The 23025-nt window shown below is 45.4% G+C and overlaps 1 protein-coding gene across 1 annotated transcript; it reads right to left on the bottom strand.

The window, feature by feature from the left end:
• LOC127003108 (uncharacterized) lies at positions 1-19533 on the bottom strand. Its single transcript, XM_050869522.1, has 10 exons — positions 19344-19533; positions 3685-3861; positions 3403-3534; positions 1595-1711; positions 1380-1508; positions 1229-1272; positions 1015-1081; positions 830-949; positions 175-212; positions 1-99 (listed from the first exon to the last, which is right to left on the bottom strand). The coding sequence occupies exons 1-10, from the start codon at positions 19531-19533 to the stop codon at positions 1-3; spliced, it is 1113 nt and encodes a 370-aa protein (XP_050725479.1).
• Positions 19534-23025: the final 3492 nt, after the last annotated feature.

A 23025-nucleotide genomic window follows, 5' to 3' on the forward strand; every position in this document is an offset into this window, starting at 1 on the left:
TCAGGTGAGGGTGAGGGGTGTACCTGGGGTGTAGGTCAGGTGAGGGGGTGAGGGCGTGTACTTGGGGTGTAGGTCGGGGGAGGGGCCGAGGGCGTGTACCTGGGGAGTAGGTCGGGGAATGGGGTGAGGGGGTGTACCTGGGGTGTAGGTCGGGGGAGGGGAGAGAAGGTGTACCTGGGGAGTAGCTCGGGGGAGGGGGGGAGGGGGTGTTCCTGGAGTGAAGGTCGGGGGAGGGGTGAACACAAAGAACACAAATAAAGAACAAACAACAGCAGACCTGTTGGTCCTTACGAGGCTGTTTGTGACAAGTTACACTAACTATCTAATCAGCAAAGGCGAAGGCACCTACCCACCCCCCCATCCCTCCACCCAAAGCTGGCAGGAAAGGAAAAAGAACCATGCAGCATGGAAAAACTGCATGGAAATTATGTAGGAAAGAGGAAAGAACCACCATTACTGCTACCACTAACCGGGCGATAAAAGCGGCCAAGGACACCCGTATTCGAAAGAACTTAAGTTATTACGACGATGAGTAACATTTTAGTTGCAGGTTGGATTTAAAATACTTGTCTAATCTATTCTTGAAGGCCGTAACTGTTGTACTATCAACGACATCACAGGGTAGAGAGTTCCAAACATTAACAACTCGATTGAAGAAGTGTTTAGCTTCGTGCAGGTGAGAGGTGTACCTGGGGAGTAGCTCTGGGGAGGGTGTACCTGGGGTGTAGGTTGGGGGAGAGGGTAAGGATGTATACCTGGGGACTGTGGGGAGTAGCTCGGAGGAGGGGGGGAGGGGGTGTAGGTAGGGGGAGGGGGTGAGGGGGTGTACCTGGAGTGTATGTCGGGGGAGGGGTGGAGGGGGTGTACCTAGGGACTGTGGGGAGTAGGTCGGGTGAGGTGGTGAGGGGTGCACCTGGGGTGTAGGTCAGGGGAGGGGGAGGTGGTGTACCTGGGGTGTAGGTCAGGGGAGGGTGTACCTGGGGTGTAGGTCAGGGAGAGGGTGATGGGGTGTACCTGGGGTGTAGGTCAGGGAGGGGAGAGGGGTACCAGGGGTGTAGGTCAGGGGAGGGGGAGGGTGTACCTGGGGTGAAGGTCAGGGGAGGGGGTAAGGGTGTACCTGGGGACTGTGGGGAGTAGGATGGGGAGGGGTGAGGGGGTACCTGGAGTGTAGGTCGGGGGAGGGGAGGGGTATACCTGTGGTGTAGGTCGGGGAGGGGTAAGTGTGTACCTGAGGAATGTGGGGAGTAGGTTGGGGAGGGGTGAGGGGTGTACCTGGGGTGTAGGTCAGGGGATGGGGTGAGGGGTGTACCTGGGGTGTAGATCGAGGGAGTGGTGAGGAGGTGTACCTAGGGAGTAGCTGGGGGAGGGGGGGGGTGTACCTGGGGTGACGGTCGGGGGAGGGGTGAGCAGGTGTACCTGGGGAGTAGCTCGGGGAGGGGGGGTGGGGGTGTACCTGGGGTGTAGGTTGGGGAGGCAAGGATGTATACCTGGGGACTGTGGGGAGTAGCCTGGGGAGAGGGGGAGGTACCTGGGTGTAGGTCGGGGACGGGGAGGGGTACCTGGGGTGTAGGTCGGGGAGGGGGGAGGGGTGTACCTGGGATGTAGGTCGGGGGAGCGGGTGAGGGGGGAGGGGTGTACCTGAGGTGTAGGTCGGGGAGGGGGAGGGGTATACCTGGAGTGTAGGTCGGGGAGGGTAAGGTGTACCTGGGGACTGTGGGGAGTAGATCGGCAGGGGTGAGGGGGTGTACCTGGGGTGTAAGAACATAAGAACATAAGAACATAGGAGTCTGCAAGAGGCCCGTAGGCCTGTACGAGGCAGCTCCTCTGAACCTAAGCTCCCATGTAGCTCCCGTGTATCTAACCCCACCTAATATCACTGTCCATGAATTTATCTAATCTATTTTTGAATGTGACAACTGTATTGGCACTCACCACATGACTACTAAGCCTATTCCACTCATCCACCACCCTGTTTGTAAACCAATTTTTGCCTATGTCCCTGTTGAATCTCAATTAATCCAGTTTAAACCCATTACTGCGTGTCCTACCCGGTTCTCTTACCAACAAAACCTTATGAATGTCTCCCTTATTAAAGCCCTTCATCCATTTATAAACCCCGATCATGTCTCCACGATCATGTTTTAACTGTTTGAGTCTTTCCTCGTATGGCAAGTTTCTCAACCCCTGAATCATCTTAGTCATCCTCCTCTGCACTGATTCTAACATTTTGATATCCATACTATGTATAGTAAGGTGACCAGAACTGAACCGCATAGTCAAAATGAGGTCTAACTAATGCTAAATATAGGTTGAGGAAGACTTCGGCGCTTCTGTTGCTTACGCTCCTTGAAATAAATCCCAGTACCCTATTTGCTCGATTTCTAGCTTGAATGCATTGTGCCCTTGGACGGAGATCAGAGCTCACAAAGACCCCTAAATCCCTCTCGCACCCAGACCTGCTTATGAGAGTGTCATTTAAGCAATAGTTATGAGAGGGGTTGCTCCTTCCTACGCTCAGAATACTGCACCTCCGTACATTGAACTCCATCTGCCATTTATCCGCCCAGTCATAGAATCTGTTTAGTTCACCCTGGAGAATACTAGCGTCCTGATCCGACTCAATTACTCAACCGATCTTGGTATCATCTGCAAACTTACTAACATCACTACTAATTCCTGTATCTAAGTCATTGATATAAATAATAAACAAAAGTGAACCTAATACCGAACCTTGTGGGACCCCACTCGTAATACATCCCCAGTCAGACCTTTCACCATTGATTTGCACTCTTTGCTTCCTATTGCTAAGCCACGCCTTGACCCAGTTCAAAACTTTACCCTCTACTCCGTGAGCCTGTAATTTAAGCAACAGTCGTTGGTGAGGAACTTTGTCAAACGCTTTACTAAAATTAAGATAGATTACATCATAATTTTCATCTCTGTCTATCGCCTCAAATACTTTATTGAAGAAGGACAAGAGATTGGTGAGGCATGACCTACATTTCGTGAACCCATGCTGCGAGTCGTGAATTAAGCTATGTTTCTCTAGATGCTCCCGAATGTTCCTGGCTATTTTTGGACTCCAGCATCTTGCCTATAACCGATGTTAAGCTAATTGGGCGATAGTTTGAAGCAAATGACCTATCCCCCTTTTTGAAAATCGGCGTCACATTAGCTACCTTCCATAGGCTTGGCACATAGCCAGTATTTACCGACATCTTAAAGATGTCGGTTAGTAGGTCACTGAGTACATCACCTAATTCCTTTAATAGATAGTATAGATAGTAATAGATAGTATAGATAATAGTAGATCGGGGGAGGGGTGTACATGGGGTGTAGGTCAGGGGAGGGGTAAGGCTGTGTACCTGGGGACTGTGGGGAGTAGGTCGAGGAGGGGTGTACCTGGGGTGTAGGTCGGGGAGGGGGAGGTGTACCTGGGGTGTAGGTCAGGGGAGGGGTAAGGTGTGTACCTGGGGACTGTGGGGAGTAGGTCGGGGAGGGGGGAGGTGTATTCCTGGGGACTGTGGGGAGTACCTCAGGGGAGGCAGGAGGGTGTACATGGGGTGTAGGTCGGGGAGGGGTAACGGTGTGTACCTGGGGACTGTGGGGATTAGGTCAGGGGGGGGTAAGGGAGTGTTCCTGGGGACTGTGGGGAGTACCTCGAGGGAGGCGGGAGGGGTGTACCTGGGGTGTAGGTCGGGGAGGGGTAAGGGTGTGTGCTTGGGGAGTGTGGGGAGTAGGTCGGGGGAGGGGGTAAGGGTGTGTGTTCCTGGTGACTGTAGGGAGTACCTCGGGGGAGGGGGGGAGGGGATGTACCTGGGGTGTAGGTCGGGGGAGGGGATAAGGGTGTGTACCTGGGGACTGTGGGGAGTAGGTCGGGGGAGGGGGTAAGGGTGTGTTCCTGGGGACTGTGCGGAATTCCTCGGGGGAGGGAGGGAGGGGATGTACCTGGGGTGTAGGTCGAGGAAAGGGGTTAGGGTGTGTTCCTGGGGTGAAGGTCGGGTGAGGGGTGAGGGGGTGTACCTGGGGAGTAGCTCGGGGGAGGGGGGAAGGGGTTGTACCTGGGGTGTAGCTCGGGGTAGGAGGTAACTGATCGAGACTCGTAATTACTATTATTATGGATGCTCCTTTAATAATACTGCTGAGGCGAAAGTTTTAAACACCCCAGGGGGTTTTGAGTGGTTTTTTTTTTTTTTTTTGACAGTAAATCATCGTTTTATACTGAAGCGCCAGCGAACCATTACATCATAATTATTGACACCGAACGTTTTATATTTACACTTTAAAGGGGAACCTTTGAATGAGCGTTTTATCGGTAAAGTTTATCTTTGCAGAAGTATCTCTGAAAACCTTTACTTGAGTTTTATTGGCTGTAAATAAAGTGCAGGAAAATTTTTTTTTTAAAAACAAGCGTATCAACCCACACTCCCTCTTATGTAGAAAAAGGAAACAAATAAGTAACGAAGAAATTAACACGAGTAAAAGTAATATCAATATGAATGTCGAGACAGGAGCAAAACTAAGATTTGAAAGGAAGAGCACAAGGAGGAAAAAAATGTAACAAAAAGCGTAGCATGGAGAAGTAACAATTGTGGCGCAGATAACGAAGGAAAGGAGGCGCCTGGAAAATATAAACTTATTGACGACGAGAAAGTAACTACGAAGTGTGTTCAAGGAATGAGAAAAGTGAGACTGAGCAAGTAGCAACAAAGGAGCGTGTAGAAAGTAAAACTGATGAGTCGAGGGGAGGATATGAGGCAAAGACGTGGACGAGAGAAAGGAGAAGTAGAGGAAAAGGTAGAAAATACGAGGGGAATCGGAGGACGAGGAGTAAGAGAAGCGGAAGGGAGTAGGAAGCTATGTAAAGGAGAAGGAGAGGCTTGAAGGAAGTGAGGAGGAATAAGTATAAGAAGGAAAACGGGAGAAGCATGGAGAGGGAAGAAAGAGATAAAGAGGGATCGTGGATGGAAGAAGAAATAAGAGGGGCAAGGAAAGGTATAGGAGGTAGGAGGTAGAAAAGAAGGGGAGAACAGTGAAAAAAGGATGATGAAGGGAGTAGATGGAAAGAGAAGGACGCAAAGGAAAACAAACAAACGTGGAAGGCGAGGAGGAACACGAAAGGCACCGTGGCAATATTTCAACTCCATGCATCATTTCATCTCCATGTTCCTTTCTCCTCTTTCGTCCTCTTCTTCCTCTTCTTGCTTTTCTTCTTGCTTTGTTTTTTTTTCACCTCTCCGTCCGCCACTTCCTCTCCCTTTTTCCTTTGATCTGCCTCAAGTCACAGTGAGTTTCAAAGGTTTTAACATAAAACAAAACACAAGATTATGCTCTAACGAAAGCTTTGAAGAAAATGCAAACTTTCAAGATTTCCCATTCTCATTCAGATTTTATCCCTCCTTCCCTGCCTTCCTTTCATCTTGCAACCACAAATAAGAACCACTATAAAGACACAAAAGTGATGGTGATTCGTGAAAACCCTCAAGCTGATCATCCACCTGATATTCATGTTTCCTTCTACTTCTTCCTTCCTTCCCTCCGTCCCTCCAACTATGACTGTACTCGTTCATTTATTTCATATCTTCATCCTTAACATCTTTCCCTTCTTCCATTACACTTCAAAAATGTAACTTCAAAAGTGTTCCATCAAAGCGATTAATCTACAATTTGAGTGGAACAATAGCGTACTATTTCATCTTTCTCCTTTAATCAATCTGGCTATCTGTCTAAGTATATATCCATCCATCTATATTTTCAGTGATCTATATATGTATAAGCTCTCCGTGGAGCGGTGGTCAGCGTGCCTGGCAACGACTCTCCCGCCCCGTGTTCAAATCCCGGCCCGGGATATCGGCGGGCAACTCACCTAGTTGTTCATCCTCCCTTTCGGGTTAGTCGATTAATTGGTACCTAGGGAAACCTAGGGAAGATAGACTGTGGCAATCCCGGACTTATTGGCTCGTATCTCGGAGTAATGAGTTGTTTTCGATTCACCACAGGCTTTAAGGGCCAACAGTTCGGAGATGATTACCGCAGCCACGCACAACCGTAGCGTACGCATCCGACTTTACCTTCATATATTCATCATTCTCAATATTTTTGCCGGTGGCTGAGTAGTTAGCGTGCGGACCCCGCATTCACCGCGTGATGGACGATGCGGGTTCGAATCCGCCGCTACCACCTGGAATTTTTCAGTCACCGCCGAGTGGCTTAAGATTTCCCACATGTTGTCCTGAAGATCACCCATCAACCCGGACTCTAGAGGAAACCGTCCAAGTGAATCAAGGACGAGCTCCGGGGGGCAGCATGAGCCAAGAAAAGATGGCGCCACAATAAAAAAACACTTGCCTGCTGGGGCCGACTACCATCCAGACCCCTCAAGAAAGCCAACCGGCGCTATAGGCTGGCACGTAAAAAAAAAGAATAAAGATGGTGGTAGTTTGGGGATTAAAGAAAAGAATACCTTTCTGCCTTTCTGCCTTGTGAAGAAGGTAAAAGGGAAAGGTAATAAAATTACCTGACTAATGAAGCTCAGGTGTTCCGCGGTGTTGCTCAGGTATGGCGTGGCCAGGAAGATGACGGCAAGCAGGGAGAGGAAAGGCGTGTGTGAGAGGGAAGAAGATAAATGGAGAACAGGAATGAAAAGGTAAGGAAAAGGGGAGAGAAGTGAAAGAGATTGGTGGTGAGAGAAGAGGAGGGAAAAGTAAATGAAAAGGAAAAAAAAATAAGCGTAAATAGAATTTTATGATAAAATAAGATAAATGGTGTGGATTAATAGTGAGCGAATAAAGGGGGAAAGAAGAAAAGAGAACGAAAGCAGAGAAGAGAGAAGAACAGATAAGATAAGGTTAGGAAAGAGAATATAAAAAAAAAAAGAGGAAAGTAGAGGAAGTGATATATCAGTGAGCAATGAGGAGGAAAGAGGAATTGGTGAGACGAGAAGGGGTAGAAAAAGAGTAAAGATGAAAGAGAGGAGAGGAGAAAGAAACCGAGACAGAATGAAGTAAAAAGAGAGAACGTGATAAAGTCGCAGTAAGATGTAAAGGGGAAAAGAGTGGAAAACGTGAGAAGTTAGAGAAAATAAACATTCTTAAATCTTTTATCTATTAAATATTTAGTCTTTTATCTACTAAAATATTCTGGAATCTCTTCTCAAATTCTGGTGCCGAGTAGCGATATGTGGCGCCAGTTAGGAGGAGGAGGAAACACGGAAACATGGAAACATGGAAATGCAGGCAACATAAAGCCTATTGGCTCATTACGAGGTTGCCCGCTTTGGTGATTTAATCTGCTCGACAGCCACTTGGGGCCTGGGGAGCAGATGAAAGCACCTTGATCATCATTTTATTCCTGACGCAACGAAATGACGGTCGATTTGATTTTTGAACGAGTTGATGGTATTCGCATTTACTACTTCTGAGGGAGGATTGTTGCAGTGGCGGATGACTCGGTTTGAAAAGAAACTCCTTCCGATGTCTGTGTTGCATCAACTCGACTGAATGGGTAAACCGTTGTTTCTAGTTCTTGAGCTGGTTTGTAGTTGAAAGAATTTTGGAGTAGTTGACGCTAATGAACTTTTTGAGGTACTTGAAGACTTGAATCATGTCCCTCGTAGGCGTCTTTTCTCCAATGTAAAGAGATTGAGTCGTTTGAGTCGTTCCTCGTACGGTTGGGCACTTAAGGTCGGAATCATTTTCGTGGCGCGTCGTTGAATCCTTTCCAGTAAATCAATGTCCTTTCTGTAGTTAAGAACGAAGAACATAACATAAGCACGTAAGGAGTCTGGAAGAGGCCGGTTGGCCTATACAAGGCAGCTCCTGTACACTCAACCCTACCTTACCTCACCATCCATGGCTTTATCTAACCTCTTCTTGAATGTATCTATGATATTGGCACCCACAACATGGCTCCCAAGCCTGTTCCATTCGTCCACCACTCTATTGATGAACCAATTCTTGCCTGTGTCTTTGTTGAATCTGAATTTGTCTAACTTAAAACCATTGCCATGCGTCCTACCTGGCTCTTTTACTATCAAAATCTTATTGACATCCCTTTATTAAAGCCCTTCATCCATTTATAGACTTCGTTCAAGTCTCCTCGCAACCTTCGCCTTTCTAGAGAGTGTATATTTAAATGCTACAGCCTCTCTTCATAAGGCAAGTTTCTCACCCCCTGAATCATCTTTGTCATCCTCCTTTGTACAGATTCTAACATCCTGATATCCATTCTATAGTAGGGAACCAGAACTGAACTTCATAATCGAGATGAGGTCTAACTAGTGGTAAGTAAAGTTTAAGGATGACTTCAGCGCTCCTATTGCTTACGCTCCTTGATATTTTTAGCCTGAATGCATTGAGGCCTAGGACGGATGTTAGCACTCACTAGGACTCCTAAGTTTCTCTCACGCCCAGACCTGCTTAGATGAGTGTCATTTAAGGAGTATTTGTGTGAGGGATTATTCCTACCTACACTCAAAATGCTACACTTCTAGACATTGAATTCCATCTGCCACTTCCCCGCCCAATCATATAGTCTGTCAAGCTCATCATGGAAAACGGTAGCGTCCCTGTCTGATCTTGGTATCATCTGCAAACTTACTGACATCACTACTAATTCCTGTGTCCAAGTCATTGATGTAAATAATAAAAAGCAGAGGACCCAGCACTGACCCTTGAGGGACTCCATTCGTAACACTGCCCCATTCAGATATTTTACCATTGATTTGCACTCTCTGCTTCCTGCCACTAAGCCAAGCCCTGATCCAGTTCAAAACTTTCCCTTCTACGCCGTGAGCCTGTAATTTTAGTATTAGCCGGTGATGAGAGACTTTGTCGAACGCTTTACTGTAATCTAGATATAATATGTCATAGTTTTCATCTCGGTCAACCGCCTCGATTACTTTAGTGTAGAAGGACAGCAGGTTAGTAAGGCAAGACCTACCCTTTGTGAACCCATGCTGTGAATCATGAATTAAATTATGTTTTTCTAGATGGTCCCGAATGCTCCCGGCTATAATTGACTCCAACATCTTTCCTACAACTAATGTTAAGCTAATTGGCGCCATAATTTGAGGTGGCTGACTTGTCTCCTTTTTTGAAAATCGGCGTCACATTAGCTACTTTCCTTTGATTGGGCACATACTCAGAATTTACCGACATCTTGAAGATATCGGTAAGAGGTCCACTAAGGACCTCCTTGCACTCTTTCAGAACCCTTGGGAATACTTCGTCTGGGCCCGGCGATTTGTTTTTCTTCAACCTACTAATCTCATCCTGGACTACTTGCCTAGTGATGATCACATCCCTTAACTTGTCGTTCTCTTCTCCCTCATATACCTGAACTCTCTCCGGAATGGTTGTTAGATTTTCCTGCGTGAAAACTGAGAGGAAATAGTCATTCATCATTTGACTCATATCTTCTCCATTCTCAACGAGTTCACCCGTGTTTATTTTCAGAGGTCCAATTCTGTTCCTTGTTTTCGTTCGTATAATTTGAAGAAGCCCTTGGGATCGCTCTTGGCCTCGTTGGCTACCCTAGTCTCATAATTTATTTTTGCTAGGCGGGTGTTCTTCTTCACCGACCTGGCTAGCTCAACATACCTACCCCTGAGGTGGGTTTCTTCGTTCTGTATTTTCCTATAAATTCCTCTCTTCAAGCCAATCTCATGCTTGAGTCTGCGGGTCATCCGTTTGGGGTCGTTATTTTTCTTCCTACGTGTTTGGTAAGGGATATGCTGTCTCTGACCCTCTGCTATTACTCTAACTAAATTATTGTAGGTCATTTCTACATGGTTCCCCTGTCTTTCCGGTTCCAGCCCTGAGCTCTGGCATTCATCCAGCCCTAAAGTTCCCCAATTTACCTCCTCAAGGTGTCTTCTGAGCCCCTCATAATCAGTTCTTCTAAAGTCAGGCACCAACACACGGTTGAGTTCATAGGTCACCGCCCAGTCTAATTTAAATCTAATTTCCTTGTGATCACTACCACCTAATTATCCCCCAACATCTAGCTCGCTGATTATATTCTCGGTGTTAGTTAAGACCAAGTCTAGAATGTTGTTACCCCTGGTGGGCTCAGTTACTGTCTGCTTGAGAAAATTATCTTGTATTACTTTCAGAAAATCCTCAGATTCTAGATCACCCACCACGCCTTCCCACTCTATATTTCTATAGTTAAAATCCCCCATTATGCAGACATTTTTGCCCCTGCTAGCCCTGCCTACCTCTTGGAGCAATATATCAGTGTCCTGCCTGCTAAGGTTGGGTGGCCTGTAAAGAAACCCTAGAATTAGTTTATATTTCCCTTTGTGGACGTCCACCCAAACTGATTTTGAGTCGTCATTTGTTTGAACAGAGTTGTTAGCGGAACATGTAAGTGTGTCTTTAACATAAAGTGCCACCCCCCTCCCCTTCTTCCCTTTTCTATCTTTGTGAAACATCTGATAACCATCTATTTCATACTCCGACATGAAGTTTTTGTTTGCAGTATCCACCCATGTTTCCGTGATAGCTATAATGTCGAATTTCTCGACACATGCTTTCCCCCTGAGACTCCTACTGTTGGTGTAATAAGCCGTTAGCCCATCCTTTCTTATATCCTTTCGATCACTTCTGCGCCCCCTAGTCCCAGGCTGCGATGCATAGCCACTGATGACAGGCCTTCCCCCCTCGCCTACTCGAAAAATCCTGTAGGGTGCTAAGTGATCACTGAGGAGTCTGCGAGAACCTCCACCCCCTGGAGTGACAGGTGCACACCATCCTTGGCATACAAGGTGCCTTTATCGTAGAAAAGGTCGCAATTATCAAGGAAAAGCCAACCATTTCCCTTATAGTGGGCCGCCAGCCTGTTCTTTACTGCTAAGGCTCTGGAAAGCCATCCCGCACCTCCCCCCCCCCCCCGCCACGGTAACACCACCCAAACGGCGGGCACCCCACCCACGTCGCTCACTTTAGCGAACGCGTCCCTGAAGCGCCGAAATATCTCTTCGCTACACACTCTACCGATGTCATTACCACCGAAATTGCAAAAGACGATAGGTTGTGTCCCCTCCTCTGCTAAAAGTTCCTCAATCCTGTCAGATACGTGCTGTATGCCTGCCCCGGGAAAGCACACTCGAAGCCTATTTTCCTTATCCCTTGAACAAAAGTACCTGTCAATGAACCTGACTTGACTGTCACCAACCACCAGTACTTTCCTCTTTGAAACTGCATCAGTTGACGGAAGGGAAGCCGCTACAGGAGGAGAGGGAGGGGAGGCAACAGGGGAGGAGGAGGAGGAGGAGGAGGAGGAGGAGGAGGAGGAGTGGGTGAAGGAGAAAAAGGAGGGTGATGACGTCGAAGGGGAAGGGGGAGAGGAGGAGGTGACTGAGGTGGTGGCGGAGATGGCGGAGGAGGTGGTGGGGGAGGCGAGGGAGAAGGGGAAAGAGGGGGGGGAAGAGGAGGGGACAGGGAGGGAGGCGGGGGAGGAGGAGGAGGAGGAGGAGGAGGAGGAGAAGGAGTAGGAGGAGGCGGGAGCGGTAGCGGTAGTAAAGGAGGGGGGAGGTGATGTGGTGGAGGACAAGGAGAGAGAATGCGAGGAAGAGCAGGAAGAGACGGAAGGGGGGGAAGAGGTGGAGGAAAGGGGAAAGGGGGATGATGAATGAGAGTGAGCGGCGGCAGAAGGAAAGGGAAGTATGGCGGGTGAGTAGAGGGGAGAAGCGGCGGAAGGAGTGGAGGGGAAGGGGGAGATAAAGGGGGAGGGAGAAGTGAAGGGAGAAGGCACTCGCGAGGAGGGGCAGACAGGCGGGAGAAGGGAGGCGTTTTCTGCTGCTGTATGGGGAGAAGCAGGGGTGGAAGGAAAGGGGGGGGGTGAGGTCCCCCCGCGAGTAGATGAGCAAGAACACCTGCGACACGCTGTGACTCTCTCCGCCAGATATGTAATGTCCAGTGTTAACGAGTGGATCGTAGATTCCAGGTGCTTGATTTTTCTTTCATCATGCCCTGCCTTGACGCAGAAACGGCAAGTCTCGCTTGTCCCGGTACTTGTCCTAAAGTATTGCGGAGCTTGGCGTAGGCCACAATTAAAACAACGTTTCAAATTTGAGGGCATAGTGGCTGATCCTTCCGCGGAGCGTATAGTGAAACAAAGGGTCCCAGGTGAAACAACGGCTCCCAGGGGAATACGGCCGGCGAGGGGGAGGTGACTGGTGGCCTGGAAATTTCCGTTTATCAAGGAAAATTACAGCCTGAAACAGTCTTTAATATAAACACTCTCTGGAAATTAAATAGGAAAAAATACGTGTAGAACGTTTAGAAGGAGCTTGCGTGCACCACAGTGAAGTTGTGAGAGGTATGGGGTTAGTACAGCGAGGGAAAGCAAGTGTGTTATGGTGAGGGTGATGGAATGTAATGTATCAGAAATAACACTTAGCAGAGCAGAGTGTTGGGTAGTAGTAGTTGTTGTTCAGTCACAGCAGCAGCACTACAGGAACAAAACAGCCTCAGGAACCGCTGGATAGTAGATAAGGAGATTCAAAGTGCCGAAGCACTGAGAGCAAGCTGACACGTGTACCCCCGAGGCTGGAGCAGGGTCAACTGAGACCAGAACTGCACTGCATACTCGAGGTGCGGTCTTGCCATGGAATTATACAAGGATATCATCACGTCTGGCGTTTTACACTCGAAGTTCCTCGCTATGAACCCGAACATAGTGTGTGGCTTTGTTATATGCTTTTTTACAGTGATTCGAGTGTTTCAGGTCACTGCTGATAGTGACCCCAAGATCCTTTTCTTCCTGCATCGCTTGCAGAGGTTTCCCATTCATGATGTATGTCTGGCTTCTATTTCTGGACCCAATGTGCATGACTTTGCATTTGTCAACACTAAAGGACATTTGCCATTTTTCCGACCATTCGATAATGTGATCGAGGTCTTTCTGGATGATTTCGCAGTCGGTCTTTGTGAGGGCCTTGCCACCCACCTTGGTGTCATCAGCAAAGGAGGAGAAGGAGGAGGAGGAGGAGGAGGAGGAGGAGGAGGAGGCTAAGACGAGTAAGAGGAGAATGGAAATAAACATGCGTGCGAGCATATGTGAGTGCGTATGCGTTAGTGCGTATGCTTGTATGTGATTGGGATGGAGGGGCACAAATTAGACAGGAACAGATCAGTGAGTTCCTATTACTCTTTTTCGTAACCATCCGCCTCAGCACCGTCCAATTAACTGATTGGCCGGATATAACTAGCCACGAGCACCTAAGCGGCAGGTGAACATCCGGAGGTGGACTGATAACACGGTCACGAGGGAGGCAGGGGAAAGCGGTGAAGGGAACTCCTCGTGAATATTCTGGCTGTGCAAGGAGGAAAAAAAAAAAAAAAACGTGTGACGATTTTTAGTGACCATTGTCTTCATAACAGCCAGATGGCTATGGGGAGAGACAAGAAGTAAACAGTATGTGCGATAGTGAATATCTTATGGCTATTGTAAGAGTGAGCAAAATATATTGTGATACCTAACTTTTCATTACGTCAATAGTAAACATTTTTTTTCCGGGGACACAAATGGGCGGTAAAGAATTCGTGGCTGTTAAATACCGAATATGTGTAATGTGAAGATTCAAGTTTTGCCAAAGGACTGAGTAGAGAAACGAAGAGCTTTGAGTGACTGACCTTGTACTGAGTGGCAATTAGTGAACTGCTCCATTTCAGCTTCACGCATGCGCAGGACTAATTGATGTTGGACAGATAAAAGTCTTGTATATAGATACACAAGTGCGTAACTAATTGCTAATGCTGAGCAAGAAAAACAGGTAACTGATCACGTGCGTAAGACTGATTTACAGCCGAATAGGTGACAAGCATGAACTCAATGCGACGGTAATCATAACCAGGACGAAATATGTCAATAACGCTCCAAAGTGGAAGACTTGCCCGGTTCGCCACGGCTTCACATCCAGAGCGTCTATTTTTTTCTCTCTTTCCGTGTGCAGTCCTCCTGTGTCCGAGGTCTTTCCTAAGGGTACTTGTGATCTGCCGCATTACCTGATGGCGCGGACGGATCCTACAGTCATGACGTTTATCATTCTGCAGGAAGACAACATGAAGGATCAATACCAAGGAATGCAGAAGCTTATACACATTAGACGACTCTGCAGGTAATAACACAATGTAATAATTGGCCCATGTCGCCCCTGTTGTTGGTGTCCGCTGGTCTTCCCGTCGTAGGCAGGTGGAAGGAGTGTAATTAGCTTAGCCTCTGTGCACCGCCAGGTATAAGCTACATCTGCCCCGTGTAATGAGACGAATCAACCTAATAAAAAGTTAAATGAATTAGCCCACTTCTCAAGTATGAGAGGTGGAACACGTGGCTGTAGAGGGGTAGGGGAATGGGAGGTGGAGAGGAGGAGAGGGTGGGAGGGGGAAGTGAGGGGAGGTGTGGAGTAAGGGGAAAGGAATGAGTGAGGGCAGGGTGTAATGTGAGGGAAGAGTGTGGCGTAAAGGGAGGGTGGGGAGGATGGAGGGGTGTGGGAGGGGAGAGGGAGGAGGGGAGAGTGTGGAGGGGAGGGTGGAGAGATGGGAGGGTGTGGAGGAGGGGAGGTGTGGGAGGGGTGGGTGTGGAGTGAGGGGAAGATGTGGAGTGAGGGTTGGGTGTGGAGTGGGGAGAGAGCGTGGAGTGAAGGGGAGGTGTGTGTGAGGGAGAGCAGAGGAGGGGAAAGTGTGGGAGGAGGAGGGTGTGGGAGAGAGGGAGGATGTGGCGTGAGGGAGGGTGTCGGAGGAGGGGAGGTGTCGAGTGGGGAGGCGTGGAGTGAGGGGAGGGTGTGGAATGAGGAGAAGGTGGGGAGTGAAGGGAGGGTGTGGAATGAAGGGAGGGTGTGGAATGAGGAGAAGGTGGGGAGTGAAGGGAGGGTGTGGAATGAAGGGAAGGTGTCGAGGAGGGAGAGTGGAGGAGGGGAGGTGGAGGAGGGGAGGGTGGAGGATGGCAGGGTGTGGAGTGAAGGGAGGGTGTTGAGAGTGGGGAAGGTGGGGAGTGAAGGGAGGGTGTGGAGTGTGGGGAAGGTGGGGAGTGAAGGGAGGGTGTGGAGTGTGGGGAGGGTGTGGAGTGAAGGGAGGGTGTGGAGTGAAGGGAGGGTGTGGAGTGAGGGGACGGTGGGGAGTGAGGGGAGGGTGTGGAGTGAGGGGAGGGTGTGGAGTGATGGGAGAGCGTGGAGTGAGGGGAGAGCGTGGAGTGAGGGGAGGGTGTGGAGTGAGGGGAGGGTGTGGAGTGAGGGGAGGGTATGGAGTGATGGGAGGGTGTCGAGTGAGGGGATAGCGTGGACTGAGGGGAAGGTGTGGAGTGAGGGGGGGTGTTGAGTGAGGGGAGGGTGAAATTAAAGTAAATGGAAGGATTAATTTTTCACCTGGCTTATATCGCCGGTAGGCTTTCGTTATGGGGCCCGTTGATCGGCTCCATCCCGTTAGTGACACAGGCAAGTTTTTTTTGTTTTAAGGGGCGCCATCTTGCTTAGCTCATGCTGTCCCCTGGAACTCCGCTTGATCCTCTTCAAAGAGTTTCACTAGAGTCCGGATTGATAAATGATCTTCAGGAGAGCATGTGGGTAGTCTTAGGCCACTCAGCGATGGCTGAAACTTGTCAACTTGTGAAGCGGCGGACGGGACTTAACCCGTGTCCTCCAGGACGCATTTGCACGCTGCCCGCGAATGGTTTATTACGGAGGAGGGTGTATGGAGGAAAACTCTCTCTCTTCTCTCTCTCTCCGACCGAAAATTCCCGGATAATTACAGGTCAATCAGCTTAACTTAAATTATAGGTAAATTATTTGAGACAATTATTCGAGATGAAGTAGTTAACTATCTAGTGTGTAATTCGCTAATCCTGGACTCGCAACATGGTTTCCGTAACAACATATCTTATTTGTCGAATCTATTAACGTTCTATGACGAGCTTTTTCCAGTCTATGATGTTTCTAAATCACTTGATATTATTTATTTGGACTTCCAGAAGGCGTTTGATAAAGTCCTACACTACAAGTTGCTTAATAAAATCAAGGAAATAGGTATCGGGTGTAAGCTTCACGAATGGATCAAGCACTGGCTAAACAATAGAAAGCAAAGAGTTGTAATAAATGGAGTCCTGGGACCCGTTCTCTTCGTCATTTACATCAACGACATTGACCTTGGTTTCAATAATTTCATTAGTAAATTTGCGGACGACACGAAAATCGGCAATGTGGTACTTACGGAATGTGACAAGCGGAGCCTACAAGAAGATTTGCGTAAAATATCAGATTGGTCAGTAAAATGGGAAATGCCTTTTAATATACACAAGTTCTGCAGGTTGGATCTAGAAATATAAAGAAGGAATATGAAATATGAGGCGTTAAAGTTAAAGGCGTTCACTCGGTCAAAGATCTTGGCGTCACAGTCGCGTCTAACCTCAAGTTCTCCCAGCAGTGCAACGAGTCCGTTAAAAAAGCAAACAGGATGATCGGTTTGATTATGATAAATTTTTCATTCAAAAATAAAGATGTTATACTACCTTTATATAATAGTTTCGTTAGACCTCATTTGGAGTATGCCGTGCAGTTTTGGTATCCCCACCATGCGAAAGACATTGATAAATTAGAAGGTGTTCAGCGTAGAGCAACCAGGATGATTCCTTCATTACGAAACAAACCCTACGAGGAAAGGTTGTCCCATCTAAACTTGTTTTCTCTTGAAAAACGCCGCCTCAGAGGAAAACTAATCAAGTGGTTTAAAATACTTAACGGTTTTACCAACGTGGATCCGACCAAATTGTTTGTGATGGATGATTCGACGCGAACGAGAAAATTTAATAATGGCGCTAAACTCAAATGTAGACAAGTTCATTCAGATTGCACAAAATTCTTCTTCACTAATGCTGTCGTTCGAGATTGGAACAGATTATCACCATCAGTGGTGCAGTGTAACTCGATTGCATCGTTTAAGAATAATCTTGACCGCTATCTCCTCCATCTAAATGTTCACTAGGTCAGTTTCAACGCCATGGTGGCCGCATAACAACTGTCACATATGTTTAGGACAGACCACCTAGTTTGGGCCTTAGGGCCTGTGTGGTCTGGTTATCTGTAATTCTATGTAATTTATCTCTCTCTCTCTCTCTCTCTCTCTCTCTCTCTCTCTCTATCTATCTATCTATCTATATATCTATATCTATCTATCTATCTATCTATCTATCTATCTATATATATATATATATATATATATATATATATATATATATATATATATATATATATATATATATATATATATAGATATATATTTCTCTCTCAGCAATTCCCTAGAGCAATTTTCCATGTCAATTGCTTTTCATTCTTTCAATTTATTTTCGGTTTCCTGCTCGATATTTTTTCCACATGTTTCCCTTCATTCCTTCTATCTCTACACTTTCATTCCTTTCCCTTTTTGCGTCCTTCTTTTCCTCTTTCCTTCCTCCCCTTCCCTTCCTCTCTTCTCTCCCTACGTTCACTCTTTCCTTTCGTTCGTTCCTTCCTATCATCCTTCCTTCCCATAATTCCTTTTTTCCCTTATTTCATGTTCTCACCGCAGGAATGACACAGCAACAAGACGGATTTTAACAAGCACCGAATGTCCTTCCTAAGAAAGAGTAAAAGAGATAAAAAAAAAGTATCTGCAAGAATGAAATAAAGATTAAAGCTTCGGACGACTAGGGATGATGTGGAACTGTTTACTTCATAAGACATAAAAATAAAAATAAGATAAAAACGGTCGCTGAGTGGTCGGCGTGCAGGCGCGGGGTTTAGATGACGCAGGGTCACCCCCCGCAGCTACCAACAATCTGTCAATTTTGTAGTCATCGCCGAGTGGTCCAAGACTTTCCATTTGCTGTCCTGAAGATCATCTATGAAGCTGAACTCTAGATTCTCTCTAAAAGACGATCAAAGATGAGCTCCGCAGGGCATCATGAGCTAAGCAACATGGCGCCACTGTAAACACTATCTTGCGCCTTAACGGGGTGGGGTCGACCACCAGGCCCAAGCAAGAAAGCCTACCGGCGCCATAGGCGAAACGTAAAAAACAATAAAAAAGTAGGTAGAAAATGAATAACAATTCTGACATACAGGTAAAACACAATCGTTAAAAGCAGGCGTAATGAAACTGTTATGTTCGTCTTGTTCCCCGTTGAACAAATGGACGTAAAGTAAATGAAGCAATTAATGAGAAATATATTCTGCCGGACATTTTAAAGCTAAGTCCTGAAGACACGCCGTCGAACTATCTGCGTTTTATAGGCTTGGCCTGAGAAAAATACGTAAAAGGCGAGAGAGCAGAGAAACAAAACGTAATGTCTTGCACAGCAGAATAAATTTGAGCGACAGAAATGTGTCAGGTGAAAAACACTTATTACTGAGAAATGCGAAAAAGTAACAAAAGATATCTTTAAAGAAACACTTTGAACTGGTACATATGTTCTTGATCAAACCTATAATATGCAACATACGTTTGAATACTGACCCAGTCATTTGCTTAGTAGCCCAGACATATATCATTGCATTCAAACAAATGTGCGTGGGGGCTACACAAGTGTTGTGCGTCGTTTTGTACGCACCAATAACATATACACGAACCCTCAGTTTAATCCAAAACATGATAGAAACACTTTCCTTCCATATCTTGACTTCAACAGTCTTTATCCCACTGTAATGCAAGAGAAGTTACCATGTGGATATATGAGAAAACTAGATTAGACAGAAATGCACTTGTTTTTGAGCGGGAGGGGGGCTAGGTCAATCAAAAGATTTTGGATATCTCATTATGTGCGATACTGAGGCTGTCTCACGTGAAGTCATTGAGAAAACGGATGACCTCCCACTGACCATCAGAAGACACAATATCATCAATAGAGATATATCGTCAGCCGCACACGAATGGTATGAAGAAGAAAACCGTCCAGTACCGTGTAAGAACATAAAACATACTGGAACACATGTTGCTCAGGAGAAAATGCTGTTTGCTCTGTCCCTCCTTAAACTGCTTATTCAACTAGGCCGGGTTGTTAAAAAGTGCATGCTATTAAATGTTTAAGCAAAAGCACTTTCTTGCGGACTTCATTCAGGATAACATAGAAGCCCGCAAAAGTACTACTTGCCCTATCAAGAAAACTGCAATCAAGTGTATTTCAAACAGCATTTTTGGTCGATTCCTGATGAACGCGGCCAAATATAGTGAAGACATAGATATTGTCACCAACCGCGAAAAGTTTTTGAAGCTGGTCCGAAGTCCTTACTTTAAACGTGTTGTACCCCTCAATGACCCACGCACATTTGTTTGAATGCAATGACAAAGTCTTCATCGGCATCACAGTCAGACTTATCATGGTTGGGTGGTTCACGGATTTCCTGCAGGGGGATATCTTGAAGAAGATATCCCCCTGCAGGAAATCCGTCTTGAAGAAGATATCCCCCTGCAGGAAATCCGTGAACCACCCAACCATGATGAGTCTGACTGTGATGCCGATGAAGACTTTGTCGACGCCATAGCCACTTCTGCTGTCTCGCATGATTTTGTTCCAAAATGGAGATAGAAGATGTATGACATAAACTTCCCAGTATTCAGTGAAAAGGTTGGACCATCTAGCATATTCCCTGAAAATGAGCTTAGCCCAGTAAGTCATATATACACTGAAAAAGATCAAAATTAGTGTGATTCATGGGCTAGCAGGCGCAGCTAGCATGAAGTCCGAAGCTTGCAATAGAACATCAGGTGAATCTTCCATAGTGGTTAGCCTACCCTCTAAAAATATCAAAACAAAAATACCACAAGAAATAAGACTCTCCTCCTCGTCCTGTGATCCAATAGGAAAATCAGTGGCAACGTCTGCATCGAGTATATCCCTGATTTCATCGTCTGTCAGTCTCGTTCTTGAGTTTGGTTTCTGAAACAAAATAAAAATACATGAGATAGGTTTTGAAAATGGTTTATTTTCTGATTGCTCGAATAGTCTTACTGTAAGCATCAAACGTCTTTTCTTTCCATCTTCGAAACACGATAATAATTTGAAAAAAAATGTTATATATATATATATATATATATATATATATATATATATATATAGATATATATAGATATATATATATATATATATATATATATATATATATATATATATATACTTATTTATTGACATAAACAATATTTGAAAACCCTAATTAGAACTTGTACATACAACATCGTATGATATAGTAGGCTAAACTTCTTTCAGTTTGTTTCGTAAATATTGACTATTTATTTTTATAAAAATATGTATCCCCATATACCCAGTGAGGAATGGCGGTAGTGATTCTATATAAATATATTTATATTTATTTATTTATTTATTTATTTATTATATATTGACAAACAAAAATTGTATAGTCTATTTAGACCTTGTAAAATACGATGCAGTGGCTACATTTAGTTAGTTCTTCATTGTAATGGTTGTTTATTCTGAGCCAAAGAAGTATTACTCCCTCTGGCGCATGGTGGTAGTGGTCATTATATTAACCACCATACTAGGCTATATAAATACTACGACATGAGGTTTATGTCATAATACACATTTTTATCACAAAGAACAGGTATAATTTCAATAATAGAAACATCTAAAACATTCATGATATAATTACACATCAAAACAAAAAAATACAAAGGAAAACACTTACCGGAAGCGCCATCTTCACCTCTCCACATCAAGGTGTAGGCTGATAATGCATGCTCTGGGGCAGCACAGCGCGGGAACGTGAAGAGACGGTCACTGAGCACTCACGAGGGTGGTCAGTTTTGAAGCGCACTGCTACAGTAGTCTAGGGGATTCGTTAGAACAAGTGGTTAATATTCTAACCACTCCAGCCGAAAGGGTTAAGTACAGAGTTTTTTGACTTGGATGATACATTTAAAGATTTGGAAAAGATACATGAAAGCTATGTTGAGGCATTATTAGTGAAGCTGAGTGAAGAGCAATATGATTGCAAAGTGCAGGAGGAAAGTGCTTATTTAACTGAAATTGAGGAACTGAGATTGGAGGTCCATGAATCTATTTAAAAAATTAAAGACAGGGAAAGGAATTCAACTGAATTCCAACCTGAAGCAGAAAGGTTTAAGGTCAAAGTGAAACCAGTTGATGGACCCAAATTTTCGGGTAACATACGTCACTATGCTACATTCTGTAATGACTATAAGAGGATTATGATGCCAGTGGCTGGTCGGGAAGCGTTTCATCTCAGAGCAAGTTTAGAAGGTGACGCTGTTAAGGTAGTCGTAGGAGTGGAAGACGATTTCGATGAAATGATGAAGCGTATAGATTATGTCTATGGGGACCCTGCAAAGCTAACTGATCATATAATAGGGGAGATTAAGAGTTTGAAACCTATGCCAGAAGGGGACTATGATAAATTCATAACACAGTAAACAGAGTAGAGGCTTGTTGGTTGGATATAAAGAGGGCAAAGTTTGAAAGAGAAATGTCCAACATTTATGTGCTCAGTATCATTGAAACGCTACTACCTAGAGAACAGAAAAAGGATTGGATGAAAATTTATCATGAAGTAGCGGATAAATATAATGCCTTTAAAGATCTAATGAAATATTTGCTTACTGAGAAACAATTTTTTGAGCGTATGAACACTGCCCTAAGCAGAAAGACATACAGTGAGAGGGTCGTTGTTAACGTCAGCACTGCAGAAGTTAACCCCAGAGACGATGTCTTGAATGTATTACAAAGTATCAAAGAAAAGCAGGAGAAACAACAAGCGAACCTAGACAGTTTACTGAATCAGATGAGTACGGTGATGACTACTAGTCAGAATTTCAATAGCAGTAGGAATTATCAAAATGGTCCCTACAATTACTGTTGGTTGCACAACACCAACAGCCATGATATACTACGCTGTATTACTTTCATGAACATGGATAAGACTAAGAAATTGGACGCTATCAAGAAATATGGTGTATGCTTCAAGTGTTTGCAGTCAGGACACACAACCCGGGTATGCAGAGGCAGAAGAACTTGTGACGAAACAGTAAGCAATGGGCAGTTATGTGGCAAATTACATCACCCTAAACTGCATGACATCTTTATCCAGCCCGAGTCTTTAGATGTTTCAGTGCATTTTAGTGAGAAGAATTGTAAAAGAAATGGCGTCCTGTTATTGATAAGCCAAATAATAGGAAGGGATCAACCAATAACTGTATTGTATGATGGTGGAAGTAATATGAATCTCATACTAAGGCCAGGCAACTTGGCCTGAAGGGTGTGGATAAGGATACCACTATTACAAAGGTTGGGGCACTGTTGAACACCTGCCAACTAAACAGTATGCAGTTCCTCTAACACAGTGCTGTCCAAACTTTTTCGCCTATTGTACCCTTTATTACATTCTCCCACTGTTACGAACCCCCTATGGCTGACTAAAGTCAATTATATATATCATATTTGCATTACATTACATTATATTTACGTACACGTACAAAACGCGTCCTTCCTAGGTAACCAACCGTCCCTCCCTCTCTCTTTTCCTTCATAGAACATGGGAAGTTTCTGCTGTGTGTGTGTGTGTGTGTGTGTGTGTGTGTGTTCATCGTCTTTTCACGTACCCCTTTGATCTATGCTGCGTACCCCGAGGGGTACGCGGACCCCAGTTTGGACAACACTGCTCTAACAGATGAGCTGGGTCATGAATGGATTGTTTATGCATATGGCATGGAAGAAATTACGACAGAGGCAAACAAGGTGAACATTTGTGATTTGGGAAGAATCTTTGGGTTATCACCGGAAGTTCCTCTGCTTCGTCCTCACGGTAAAGTCGACATGCTCATTGGTGCAGACTGTTGCTGTATATTGCCACAGGTTGTAATAACATTGGATAACTTACAATTAATGAAAAATCAATTTGGATTCTGCGTACGTGGGTACCACCCCAGCTTAAGAGTTGAATGCGCTGATTCATATACTGTTCAGGTCCATAATCTATCATTATTAACTGATATCAATGATGTCAAATTTGAGCACATGAAA

The sequence above is a fragment of the Eriocheir sinensis genome, chromosome 24 (assembly GCF_024679095.1).
Source record: "Eriocheir sinensis breed Jianghai 21 chromosome 24, ASM2467909v1, whole genome shotgun sequence".
Classification (NCBI taxonomy): domain Eukaryota; kingdom Metazoa; phylum Arthropoda; class Malacostraca; order Decapoda; family Varunidae; genus Eriocheir; species Eriocheir sinensis.

Coding starts and splice junctions, on each gene's coding strand:
- LOC127003108 (XM_050869522.1), bottom strand. CDS start 19,533: ATGCGAGACAGCAGAAGTGGCTATGGCGTCGACAAAGTCTTCATCGGC. Junction 3,535..3,684: donor CTCCCCGACCTACACCCCAG/GTACACCCCTCC, acceptor GCCTCCCCTGAG/GTACTCCCCACAGTCCCCAG. Junction 1,273..1,379: donor TCCCCCGACCGTCACCCCAG/GTACACCCCCCC, acceptor CCTACACCCCAG/GTACACCCCTCACCCCTCCC.